At 38.2% G+C, this 14289-nt stretch overlaps 1 protein-coding gene across 4 annotated transcripts in view; it reads left to right on the top strand.

Annotated features, from left to right (window-relative positions):
• LOC143212089 (rho guanine nucleotide exchange factor 10) overlaps window positions 1–14289 on the top strand; it is a 122551-nt gene that overhangs the window by 20600 nt on the left and 87662 nt on the right. For 2 of the 4 annotated variants that reach the window (XR_013009606.1, XM_076430420.1), the window contains exons 2-5: window positions 209–375; window positions 1058–1320; window positions 4814–5101; window positions 7216–7370. Coding sequence is in view for 3 of the 4 variants with exons in the window: in XM_076430420.1 (XP_076286535.1) it covers window positions 268–375; window positions 1058–1320; window positions 4814–5101; window positions 7216–7370 (814 nt within the window). In the remaining variant the exon portion in view is untranslated. Of the gene's footprint in view, window positions 1–208; window positions 376–1057; window positions 1321–4813; window positions 5102–7215; window positions 7371–14289 lie in introns of those variants that run through there. The other 2 variants (XM_076430421.1, XM_076430422.1) reach the window with 2 other exon arrangements.

The raw sequence follows: 14289 nt of genomic DNA, 5'->3' as shown, positions 1-14289 counted from the left end.
AAATCTGGACAGCGTATGAGGGTTAAGCTTTCATAGCATAATTACGAGTAAACGTATTTACAATATGTACTATAGAGTACTGAAGTACCTAAAACAAATGAAGCATGAAACAATAAAAGTGGTGTAATCCATCATACAAAAGGGTAGTGAAATCGAAAAATTCTTCTTTGTAGTCAGCGTTAATAATAAACGTTTGCAATTTTTTCAGGGTACTGGAGGAACAATGAGAAAGAAGAGCATGATTGACTAGCAGAAGAACGATGCATCATGGCTTCGTCTTTAGGAGGACCAGGAATGGCGTCGGGTGTCTCGACACCGCGAAGAGTCAACCTGGAGTTTCCACCGCCTCCACCTTATCCACCTCCTCACAGTCAGGTACAAATCTAAACCTAATTCGCAACTCGGAAATTCCTTTGACAAGATCTACAATTTTTGTTTCGTCAAATCTGCATTCATAAAATTCTATACCGCGTCCTATTTAATTAGAGTGATCATTAGACTGCGGATCTTTATGCAAAATAAAAATTTCTTACCTGAATTGCAACAAACTGGAGTGAATTAGAAATTTATTTAAAATCGTATTCGTCAGAGTCGATATAATTTACACACGTCATCCCTGAAGAGTTAATCTTAAGTTGAATAATTTTTTACGGTATAAAAGTCAGTAAATATCAAATACGTATTTCTATTAACACTAAACCTACCATCACCGGTCAGAATTACCGGTTCCAGATTTTTTATTTTACGATTATTGATATAATAAAAATAATTTCATAAGAAATGATTGTATAGATATTTTTAGTGGAGCACATATTACGATAGGAGCTGCTCAAAGTCTAAGTAAAATCAATCTTGTCGATTTTTATCAGGGAACATGTACCAGTTACTTTTAAGGCTCGGTAGGTTTAGTGTTAATGCTCATATTCGTCAGAGTCAGTACGGTACACACGCGTCGCCTCTGGAAAGTTAATCCTAAATTGAGTAATTATTAGAAAAATTGTCTACGTCATAGAAGTGAACAAATATTAAATATTTCTATTGTAAATGTCTTTTGTAGATGCCCTGCGCAGCACTGGTGGATACTTCGGTCACTTCGGCCATGACGAGCTCTTCTCACCAACATCCCCTTCAGGATTATTCGTACGCTTACTACAACCCCGGACCAAGCAGACTGCATGGTACGTATCCGGCGGAAGTGGGCCTGGGCCGAGTCCCGCCGCAACAGCAACAACCACTATGCCCGGAAACGTTCAAGAGGCACACGTACATGACCAGATACGGGACGGAAGAGAATATCTACGAGGAGATCTCCGAGATCAAGTAAGAAACCAATAAAAACATTAAAAACTTTTGTGTTATGATATTCGTCGAAATATTCGTCAACTGTCGAAGATGATTTCTATCTTAACGCGGTAGACTCGTTTCCAGGATTACAAGGGTGCGGTATTCGCCTTCTCATTTCTCGATAATACAAACACGGGGTTTTTCAGTAGTCAAAAACGCTAGATAAAAGATCGATCATTATCCGGAAGCATACAACTGCGCTTGTAGCTATTTTCATATCTATATGCTGCCGAATAATGCAAATTACGCCTCATAAACGAAAAAATAGGACTTTTTAGGGGGATAGCGCCCTAGATCGATCTTTTATCTAGCGTTTTTGACTACTGAAAAACCCCGTGATTGTCTACCCCCTTAACGGATTAACCCAAGAATCTTTTTCTAGTCATCGGAATTTCCCTGTGAGACATTATTTTTATTTACATCTTCCAATTTTTTTACCAAGAAGTATCAAAAGAAACTTTTATTTGGACGATTGTCTAAATAAATTTCTCATTTAATTTTTTAATCGTGCAGTCTTTTCTCAGAGACTTTCTTTTCTTTTTTTGATTAGCCCTTAGATGTGCAATGACGTCTCTGCGGATTTTTATTCAAAATAAAAATTGTCTGTATTAAAACCAGGACACAGAAGCTATGTATAAACATTTGTTTCTTTTCTGAATAATTGTGATAAACTCTTTCAATGTTTCATCCATTTTGCATTTGATCTACTCACTTTTATTATAAATGCATAAAATTCGCTAACTACTTAAGACATTATAAAACGAAATGACAAAAGATCACCGACAAACGTGTTCATTATAGAAAAGTTCACACTGTTCAGCTTACACACAGGATAAGTTAAATAATAAATGGCACATCCTTGATCACATGCAATTTTCATTGAGTTGGAATATCGAAGGATTAATATTCTCAACTTAAGTAATAAACAGGTACTGTCTTTCGTAAGAATTTTTCGGATAAATGTTACTTGCGGTCCCTTTACACTAGACACCCTGTAGAGAACCGTATAGGACCGTACCCCCATGAGAGTGTATCCCTAACCGGAAGACGGTGTTAGTTTCCAAGGGAGAGAGACCCGCGGGCTTCTTACGGTTGATAGCGTGCAGAATTACAGTTTCATTCGGTCTAAATGGTTGATGAATACGCGCGGTTCATTCGCCCGACGCGAAGTGAACTTCACCGACGCGAGTGAATGCGGTTTTAAGTGGACAACAAGCGCGTCCCGGCCACTTGGCCCGATTCGACGCGTCCCGGCCACCGGATGCCCGGAGACGGTGATTAAGTCGCGAACAATAAGAAAACAACAGTCGTGGATTGTCCGCGGCGCATTCGCGGCCGGGACCTAAGTCATTCATCGGGACAAGATAAATACCCATTCAAATTGACTCCGATTCACTGGTAAATTATTATGCGACGCTTTTCTTGCGGCCGACAGAGGCGGTCTTGTTGCTTCTGCTCTCGATCCTCTGCCCGTGAATAGAAACCTACACCCCCTTGATCACTTGGCTGTTTGAATCGGTATTTAAAATGAATCAACACGAATTTTCTAAGGTTCTTCGATTGCGTCTCGGCTAGGTAGGGGAGAATGGGGCAATGCCGGTCACTTAAGCAATAATTATATCTATATACATAAAAATGTAAATGTTTGTTCATAATCTAAGATCTCCAAAACGGCTGAACGTAGGAAGCTGGGGTTTGAGCCATCATACGCAGCGTTTTTTCGGGAAGGTTTAAGGACAATCCGCATTCGAAAAAGTCCATTCGTTCAAAAGTTGTGACGTCATTAGTGACGGGGACGACTTTTTCGTCCTCTTTTGGGCACGTTTTTGCTTATAACTTTTGACTGGTAGCACCAATATTCAATTTGTAGTACCCATTGGATTCAGTTCGCCAAATTCTTTGAAATGGCCCCTGATCCGATTCTGTAGGTTGGATACATTAGGAGTTATAACACAAGAAGTGTGCGTTTTTCTGAAACTTTTTGGTTTACCGAGTTTTTAAACAGCTGTAGCTTTTCGACGGTAGGTTTTAAGAAAAATCTGAGACCACCTTGACAATTGGAAATTTAATTCTCTCAAACTTTTATTGACACTTGTTTCTTCGACGCGATCTAAGGGGTCATGCAGAAAACGATATAAACTCGAAAATGTTGACAGTTTTGCTTTAAGGTATTTTCGGCCGTAACTTTTGAACCGTTTGTCGGAAATAAGTTTTGGGCAAACAGGCTTACTTAACGTGCGAAAGTCTACAAAAAGAGTCCAACAATTTCACAGAAGTTAGAAGCAGAAATATGGTCAAAACGGTAAAATATGGTAAACTGAGCCACAGCAACACGTGGCCGGGTACAGCTAGTGATAAAATAAAAATATGGGGTGAAATATTTATTGAAAGTTATAGGCTATTTTCGAATACCATTGCCCACACCTCTGGGCAATGACGGTCTAGGAATCGTTACAATTTTCAAACAACTTAAATCACCTTGATATTTAAGAAAAAGTTGTACTTATTCGATGCAACCCTTAAGGGTCTAGACTCGTTTTTCCAGTCCAATTGTAGGTACATATTATTAGGAAGCATACAGCTGCGCATGTAGCTATTTTCATAAAGCTGCGACAACTACATTTGTTTTTAAAATTGTTTGAACGTCCTCGTCGACAACTAGCAAAGTTGCTATAGGCTACTTTCTTGCATAATTAAAAAAGTGATTTACATTTAAGGCGTGGAAATATATGCTGAAACTAGGAAGTTTAACGACTACAATGTTACTGAATGTCAGTGAGAGAAAGTAATCTTAAAGTGTGCGTTACGTCGTACGATCTTAGTGCGACAAACAAACTTTTCTCTCAATAATCGAACAGACTCATTATTTTTCATATAAATTTTAACAATTTCCACACGCTACGCGACTGCATAATTTTACAATTCTGGTTTACAATTCTTATTAGTCCTATTTTGATAAACCTGTTGTATTGACATAAGGGTTGAACCAAAATACTTCACCCATGCATTAATACATCCTTATTTTAATTGGTGTCATTTTTAGAACAGTGAAAAGTAATAAGTATACAGCGGATCATTACGCAAAATAAAAATTGTCTGCATCGATTGCAAGAGATAGAAACCAAATAGAATGTTATTTCTTCCTTTAACGATTTTAATAAAGGAGAAAACTTACAATTGTTCAACAATTTTGAATTTCATCTACTCAATTTTGCTATAAATGCATAAAGATCCGCTGTCTAGTAGTAAGGATGTATTAATGCACACGTGACTAATTGTAAGTACACGTATATTTAGATACACGTGTATTCCATTTAGACGTTTAGAATTATGATCTCTAGGCAAAGGTAGTTACCTATACAAGTGATCACACACAAGACAGGATCAAGTAACAGAGGCCTTGCATCAGCCGAATACGTTTATCGATTAAACATAATGGTTCCGTCTATTAATCGCTTCAATTCATTAGCAGACAATGTCACCGAGCGTTGCATGGCTCGAGGAGGTCCCTGGTGGCGGAAGAGGTTCGACGAGTCCAGTCACGGCATCGTCGTGTGCTTGGGGAATTGAACCTGAGCGTGGAGGCGATGTTGATGCCGACCGTGGTCGATAACAACGACGAAGACGAGCCTCAGGATCAACGGGAAGCGTCCACCGAGGAGCTGTTATCTTCGGTCAGTCCCACCGACGACCTCCTTTCGCCTGTTGGCTGTGACATGGACAGTGGCTTCAGTGGAAGCTCCAGTGCAAGTTACAGGTTGAGTCAAAAACAGTAACTCCAGCTTTAATTTTAATGCCGCCACCCCTAGCAACAAGTATTTGATTGGTAAAACCTGTCTTTACATTTTCCATGCAGCAAACGAAACGGAAAAGTCGCTATCAATCAGAATACATAAAACTTAATCTTCTATAGCTTGGCTTATTGTAACTTTAAAGTCACAATACTGTTATCTCAATATTTTTTAGTATTATTTTTATTTTATCTTTCTTGATAAAGCTTATTTCACATATCAGAGGGTAAATTCAAGTATTTCACATTTATAACAGAGAGGATAAATATCTTCGTCCATCAATACCAGGATTGAAGAAATTCTTCAACAATCTTTGACCATTTAATCTTCTCTTGAGGTCTCTCGAAGTTTTCATACTCTTTGGAATAGTACAAGTAATTCCTTCAGCGACCAAATCATACATTTTGATCAGACACTTCTTGCTAGGGGTTGTGTTCTCTTTGTTTGTATCTCTGGTATCAGTTTCACAACAGCGATTTTTGTAGCGTTCTAACGACTGGAGGAGATATGAAAATCCCATGACAGTTAGCGGAAGGGAGATACCGTTCGCGGAATGATAGCGATGGTATTTGTTGCGTGACTGAAAAATCGCTGGTGTTCAATTGCTGCTACGCTTGTAGTTAAACGCAAAATGATTCAGCGGCCCGTGGAGAATTTTAGTCGTTCAACATACATAGTTTCATGTAATATTATTGCTACATAAGATTCGACATAATTTATGGGCATCCTTTTACGAGCACATTCAGTAACAGAAATAAAACTTTTATTAGAAATTAATTGTATCATAAATAATTCTTCTTTTATGGAGCACAGCGTACTTTAAGTTACTTGTTAGGTAAATAGACACGAATCATTAAAATTAATTGGTAATGAATCGTGTGCGGAATAACGGCCTTTCCGAACACGGTGTGCGCTATAAATATAAATTATACTAAAATTACTGTTTACTGAGTTTCTTCGTGAAGAAATCCTAAACTTGGTCAAAGATAGCATGTTACATTGGCGCTTATAACTTGCGTTTCTCAAAATCTCAGTGTATTCAAAATTGTGTTAAAGAGTACAGAGTAATGTCTCGATATATGTGAAAGACATGTGCACGATATTTCTGAACAATTTCTTCTCGCAAATGCGGGCTATATACCCTTTGATGGGCTTAGAAACTCAGTTGCCATGTAATATTGCGTTGGCAAGAAAGTAATTTCAGTATTTAAGGTGAAATAGAACCCAATTATTTTATTCATGCAATGAACTTTGATAAATTTTGATCGATGATCTTTTTCCATCTTCTGGCAGCTTCACAATTCCGCACTCATAAAACTTCTGGTCTTAATCGGCAAAAACTGATGCAAGTGCGATTTCAGGTCATCATCACACACATTTCACCTTAAAATACCGAAATTACTTTCTTTCCAACCCAATATGTATAACGTGATACAGGATTAAAACATTTTTGTTTTTATTGTTATCCAATGAAATTTTCAGAAAAACATTTGTCACATTTTCCTGATTAAATTGAGACCAAACATGATACTACTTGATGCATGCTTGATTCTTCAATTGACAATCCAGTAGAACCTCGATTATTCGAACTGATGATACTCGAAGGGTCCATTATTGCGTAACAATTCATGTTCCACTGATTAGTTCGTATAATCGAGGTTCTGGTGTATCGTGAATTAAACAAATAAATACGATCCAAATGGTGTCGTGTTCGGTATCGTTTAAATCAGAGAAATGTCACAAATATGTTGGTAAAAGTTGTGTACAAAATGGTTTCTTAAAAAAATCATCAAAAACAAAGAAGTTTTATCATTGTCTGCAAAACGTATAAGAGCCCAAAGTTTCGACACAGATATATATATCGAGGCTATTGCTCAAATACTGTGAATTTAATTTAATGTACGACTTTAATTTATGTTCAAATGATTCCTGTTGCTTGCAGCTACTCTTACGCATCAAGCAGCAGGAATTATTAGACAGTTTTGCAACGTCGCGTTTATTGATTCAGCGTAGCAATTGTGTGGCCAGAAATGGAGACGGAGAGACAGAGAAATAATGTTGCCAATTGTTCTTTGCTTAGGTCTGGACTGGGGTCCTTGAGGCGAGGAATGGGTAAAACCAGCACGCCTGAATTAGCCGGCGGTCAGCGTAAAACGAAGGCCGCCATGATCTGGAAAAAGGGTTGGAAAGGCTGGAAAAAACTACATTCTTTCGGCAGCAACAGCAACAAGACTGGTGAGTCATTCGTGAATCATTTACTCTGAGAAATTCTAGAGCGGTTCTAGATCTCGCGAATCCCTGAACTATCAATGAGAGGTTCTTCAGCGAAATCGCTGACTCGCTGGAAAACAAATGACCGACCTTGTGTTTGACAAACATTGTAATTCACATTCAAATTATAAAAACAATTTCTACGAAGATTTACAAACATCATTATTTATTAGTATTCATAGTGTGTTAAATGTTTCGTTAGCAATTTTATAATAATAAAATACATACAGGGTTTTCCAAATAGTTGTATACACACTTTAAACCTGAAAGTTGACCACTCGGTTAAATCTAAAAGGAACGGAAATAAAGTATGTTATCAGTAGACTGCGGATTTTGTGCGTTTATGACAAAAATGAATAGGTGCAATTTAAAATAGGTCAGAGATTAAAAGAATTTAGGAATGTCAATGTATTATTTTTTACTTGTTAAGATTATTGAAGAAAAAGAGAAGCTTCTACGTGGTTGTTGTATCTTGCAACTCATTCAGACAATTTTTATTTTGTCAGCAAACGGTGAATCTTTATGCAAAATGAAAATTTTCTAAGTCAATTGTGGAAAACAGAAACGAATAAAAATTGAATTTTGCCTCTTAATAATTTAATTTTAATGGTATTAAAATAGTATAACAATATTCTTAAGTTTTTCCAGTACTTCACAGTTTCGTCTATTAATTTTTCTTATGAACGTATGAAATTTGCAGCCTAGTCTAGTCTTATCAGCTTTCTCTTTATCTCATAGAAAGATATCGATCGATAATTATTGCATACTTTACTCTAAAGATTTATTTTTATATTTAATGGTATTTCTATATATCGACACTCTGTAAGGGAAAAACAATTAGAAATACAAAGCTTACTTACTTGAAGATATTCTAATACATTGTGAGCAAATATTTTGCATATTCTAAATGTGCAAAAATAACGTCAAACACGAGAAATCTCATGACGTTTGGTTGGCCGACGCAGCAATATGTTATTAGAAGCAGTCATTTATTTTCCAGCAGCCTGATAATATAATCTGATTTCCGGACAGGACGCGGATTGATCGCGGACGATCGATCGGGTGTCGTACGATAACTCGGCGTGTTCGATTTCATTTCCGCGATCGGTCACCGGGGACAATAAATCGCGACAATGAAAGTGCAATCGAAGCCGGCTTCGGTCAGGCTTCGGTCACGAACCACTCGCAGCCGGGAATTAATTGTGTCCGCGGCACTGCGGCTTCGTTAAAAATTCTTACTGCGCGACCCGTGACTCCCGTGCCGGGACTATCAAGCGAAGACAAGACTGTCGGACAAAGACAGAAACACCGAAGGTGCCGCTCCTTTTCCGCGAGCGTTGTTTCGCGAAGCATGCAGAACGCTTGACACCTCCGCTCATGTGAGACCGACACCGGAATATTTAAATTCCGCTCATGGAAGAACAGTAATCGAACAGTGAACAATAATCGAAGGTACTCGAATTCTTTCGGTGAACGATCCCGTTGATCGCTGTTGTTACGGCACCTTGGGGGTGTTACCCGGCGGGCTTTTGCTTTTGCTTTAAGGGCGTAGACTCGTTTCTAGGATTGCAAGGGTGCGAAATGCGCCTTCTCATTTCTCGATAATGGAAAGATGAGGTTTTTCAGTAGTCAAAAGTGGTAGATAAAATATCAATCTACGCCGCAATCGCCCTCAAAAGTCATATTTTTATGTTTATGAGACGTAATTCGCATTATTTGACTGCATGTAGCCGTCGCTGCTTTACGAAAATAGCTCCATGCGCAGCTTTATGCTTCCGAATAATACAAATTACACCTCGTAAACGTAAATATAGGACTTTTGAGGGCGATTACTCTTTCTGTGCTTTTGACTACTGAAAAACCCCATTATCGAGAAATGAGAAGGTGCATCCCGCACCCTTGCAATTCTGGAAACGAGAGTCTACCCCGTTCGAATCAATTTCAATCTTCTGTGTGTGCGATTCAAGTATTACAACCATTTAAAATAGAATCCCTCTGTCTTATAATATGCAATCAGACTCCTGAAGATTTTGTACACAATCCATTAAACGTGTACAATGTCACTAATAGAGCGCGGATCTTTATGGAAATTAAAAATTTCCAAGGTCAATTTTAAAAAACAGGAAACACACATGGAAACGTATTTCTTCGGTGATGAATTTTTATGTGCTTCTAGTAATCAATATCATCCTGAATATTTATTGTTAAAAATACCGTGAATATTTTCAATAAGACACTTCTTTCCACCAACGCGTACTTCTAAACTACATTAATTGAAAGTATAACATATTTTGAAAAACAAACTTACATAGTGGTTAACATTGTTTTTATTTCATTATTACTGTGGTTGAATACTCCAATTACTTGGAGATATGATGCTCTGAGGTTTGTGACAGAAAGTAGACTAGACACAGAGAGAGAGAGAGAGTAAACTACAGTAGGAGAATTTTATTAAAACAGTAGAAAGTTTAAAAGGGGATATCGATATAAAATTTTCAATCTTTGCAAAATTGTTGCAGAAAGAAAAAAATTCCCAAGTGACGCGGTCAATTTTTATTTTGCATAAAGATCCGCAGTTTAGTTGTAACTTTGAACACGTCGGTGCCATCTCTCGACATAATCGCAATGCTTTTCCCTAAAACGCTTGACTCACCTCTGACGTGACTTCAGACTAATGTATTCAAGCAGGAACAAATTAAATCAGATCTAACCAAGAATGTCCATGGGAAAACAATTGTAATGCCAAGGCTGAAGTCTTTGCGGTCGTAATACTTATGTTAAGTAGATTCCGTTGATCAGATTATTTTTACCTATGCATCAGAGAGACCCATAACATTCAGTTGGGCGCGATAAAAACTACTTTTTATTTTAAGTGTTTTACCGCGAACATCTTCGACTTCCCAGAATGTTAATACACTCATAGTTCCACCATAGTATGATATTTGCAAATCCTATGAATTTTTATATTCAACCTGCAAACACTCTCACTTTTTCTTCCCATTATCTTGTTTTCGTAAGTCAATTAATTTTCAAATCAATCTACTGCAACCCCTAAAAACCAGTACACATTAATAATCATAATAAGACGCAACTACCATACGAATTTAAATTATTCTAAACAACGATTTTGCAGCTGAAACATCGGAAAAAAATTCACGGCCGTGTGCACTATCAGGTAGAACGTTCATAAGTTTTTTCGAAATTTTTCGTTGAGCAAAAAGGCTTGAAATTTGCCACAGAGTGCTCGAATAAAGAAGTTTATTCAAATATTTCTCGCAAAAAAATGTACAGTACTGTCTCCGTAACTATCGCAGAGGACTCTACCGTAATTGTGAAAATTTTATCCCCACACTGGAGCCGGTGTATCAAATAATTTTTCATTTCTTTTTATGACAGTTTTACCATCATATTCATCCCGTTTTTCTAATTAAAATGACACCAAACATGATATAATTATACTATACTTACCGCAAATGTAAAGCCGTGTAATATCGAGTTTGGTGACATTTTTATTAAAAAAAACAAGATGGATACGATGATAAAGGTTTCATTGACGACAAACCAAAAATAAGGAAGTTCGATTTTTGAATCTGAAAGGCTAGACAGGCACGGGTCTTTTGATGTTTGCCGCACGCCGAATCTCGGTCCTCCTCTATGTAGCGGAGTATATGTAGCACCTTTACTAGAACTGTCGCTCGGCAGACCCGACGATGCGACAGTTACAGAGATACACTGCTGCTCAAAAGAAATTACAAAGGATTATCTAACACTTTAAATGCAATAAATCAATCATTGTACAATAGAATTCCTACATAAAGATATTGTTTGTCATTAAATCTTATAATCATACTGGGTGCTTCTTTCTTTTGCACAGTAGTGTATGTACAACTGCACTTCGAATAATTTTAGGAGAAAATGTTAGGAACATTTTGATCCATGTAGTAGGTCTAGTATCAATTTGTATGTTGTGAGGCCGCAGAGGTCATTGGATAAGATGCTTCTGAATATACCGAGTGGGGACCATTCGAATATTCGCGATTGTCGACGGGAATATTGGAAAGGCACCAGGTGGAATATCGCGAGTGGTTGCGGGTAATCATGACCAATCTCGGGCCACGCAGCGCGTTCGAATCATCGGGCCACCTTTTGTCCGTCTACTTCGTGGCCCCTTGTCGCGCTTAACTGCACAAGTATGCGCAGTGCAGGCCTTTCTTTCATGGGAACACTGGCCGCAGCGCGGCGCGGCGTATGACGCAAGCGTTTGGCCCCGTGCGCGCTCGTGTGCATTTGGCGCACGAGCAGAGTTAATTATTGGTACTTGGAACGGGTCAGCCGCGGGGTCACTCGGTGGAGAAGCAGATGCGAGACCACGTGCAACGCCCTCTTCTTCCCGCTGTGCGATCCCTCTTTCTGATTTTCATCCTCTCTACCCTCTCACGCCTCTCCCGAGCTGTTTCTCGGCTACTCTCGCCATCATTGCCGCGTTTCAAGCTGGTTAGCCGTTTTCGTCGAAAATCCACTGCGCTGCGAATTATTCGCGGCTCATCTATCACTTAGTTAGGCTCCATTGTGCTCCCGTTCTGCACGATATCAATTCCTTCCGATGAAAAGAACTGATTGCCCGTATTAATTTAATATAAGGGAGGTTCCGCAAAGTGTTCGATACTAGCTATCCAGGCTGGAAGTAAACAGTTCTGTTTCGTTTTTAAAGGAACTCTGTTCGAACTTTGCTTCATTTAAGAAAATATATGTACATATGATAGGGATGGCATTTCTATATGGGAACAAAAATTATCCATCAGTACTTCTTCCTGAAAGATTATTATTTATAATAATTTAAAGATGGCAATTTAATGTTATATTTTTAACTAATCCTTTAATTTATTTTATTAATTCAATGATTAAAATTTTTACTTTCTCTATACATATAACTGTTTACATGGAACTTTGCATGACAAATATTTGCTAGTGCAGCCCACAACTTTGTTTAGGCTTGGACCAGAGGATTGAAAACACAATTCCAATATTCTTAAATTTTTCGAATTAGTTACTGTTTTATATTTCACCCAGCAAACTCCTTCATAAATGCATAAAGATCCGCAAGTCTAATGATTACTCTGAGGAGGTCTTATCCTGGATTGTAGACAATGAGACTATAATTAAACTATAATTTATCCATTAAAGTAAACGTCATTTTCGTTCTAATCGAACGTATCTACACAGTAGCACTTTAGAAGGTTACAATTATCCGAAATTAGAATTCTAATTTGAAAAGAATCAATGTTCGTTGAATACAAATAATTCATACAAAAGCAAAGCAAAACAAAACACGAGAAACAATGGCATAACATTGTTTCGACAATGTTGTGATAATAGTAGACTACAAAGAAGAACTAGTCTCCTGGAAAAAGCGAACCTCGTGTTGGGTCCATCTGGTCGGAGCGTCAGATGTTTGGCATGAACCTTCTTTTTACTGTTGGTGGCGAATCTCGACGAAACGATAGGCCCGTAGAGATTGTAAACGAATACTCGTGGACAGATGTTGAGAAAAGAGCAGTCCTCCTAAAACCAGCCATATGGTGTCCGGGATCCCATTGAGATTTACGCATGGGCCTACCCTAATCCCGGGATCGAACTCGAAGAACACTCGAGCACCACTTTGAGCAGTGCCAGAGCTCTCTGCAGTGACCGCCGCGCCGGAGGTTGCGAGTTTTCCTGGAATTTCAAGGTGAACTCGTCGAACTCTGTAATCGCGGCGAAAGCACCGAGAAATAATGGTACCGGTAATCGTGTTCCAAGTAACATCCTCGCCGCTCAGTATTATAACACCATGATCGCAGTGTGGAAATCTAATAAGCTGCGGCGATTTGAATGGCAGCCAAGGATCAAATTGACCCTCTGTTTCGCATGATCTTGCAACTGAAACATTCATTCCTAGACGGTAACGCAACAACTTAGATTAACTAGAAATGTTATTGCTTACCAACAGTCAGCTTCCCTGTTTCACTCTTTGATATCTAATTTTGTAGAAGAAACTGAAATTTTCAATTTCAAGAATTTGCTGTGCTTTAACAGCCACTCCTCCCTATTTTACTCTTCTCTCCCTCTCTCTCTCTTTTAATTTTTGAGATATACATTTAGTTTTTAGGAAAGAAACAAACGTTAAATTTTAAGGGTTTTTTGCGCTTCGACTACTTTCCCTCTTTTTTCTGATGTTTTGAGAAATTCAATCTTGAAGAAAATACCAACCTCATAATTTTAAGGATTACTTATCTTTTAACCGTAAAAGCTGCATGGATATTTCTTACACAAAACGATCCTACTGTAGAGTCATAAACATTTAAACATGTTTAAGCTTGTTTGATGCGTAAAAGATATCTGGAATGCATCAATTTTCCTAATTCTCAAATTTTAAAAACGTAGCGTCACGTCTGTATGCACTTTATGCAGACATTTACGTAGATCATAAACGTATGAATCTAAATAATCTACTTATTAATAACGCCAATTGCATTGAAACGGTACAGTAATGTCTCTCGTAGCGCAAAAGCCTCGGGGGGATTCTGTTGCGGCGTGCGTAGACGGGTAGTTATTTTTTTGAGCTTCAAAGGCCGAGCCGAAGATAGAGAAGGACAGCGCGTGTAAAGCGAGGCCACGCGCGGGCCTTTGAACTGTGCGGGCGACTGCGACTGTCCGCGTCTCTTTCTTTTTTAAACCACTAAATATGTACAGTTGAAATTATATCGTGTTTGGTCTTTTTTTAACCAGAAAAATACCACGAATATATTGATGAAAGTTTCATAAAGAAGTAAGTAATAATAAAAAAGATTAAATATTGGTGTTATACATTGTGAGGACGCACGGGCCTTAACTGTGTCGACGA

This window comes from Lasioglossum baleicum, chromosome 9 (assembly GCF_051020765.1).
Source record: "Lasioglossum baleicum chromosome 9, iyLasBale1, whole genome shotgun sequence".
Classification (NCBI taxonomy): domain Eukaryota; kingdom Metazoa; phylum Arthropoda; class Insecta; order Hymenoptera; family Halictidae; genus Lasioglossum; species Lasioglossum baleicum.
The sequence above is the reverse complement of the archived record's forward strand: the minus strand, read 5'-3'. Positions and strand labels throughout refer to the sequence as shown.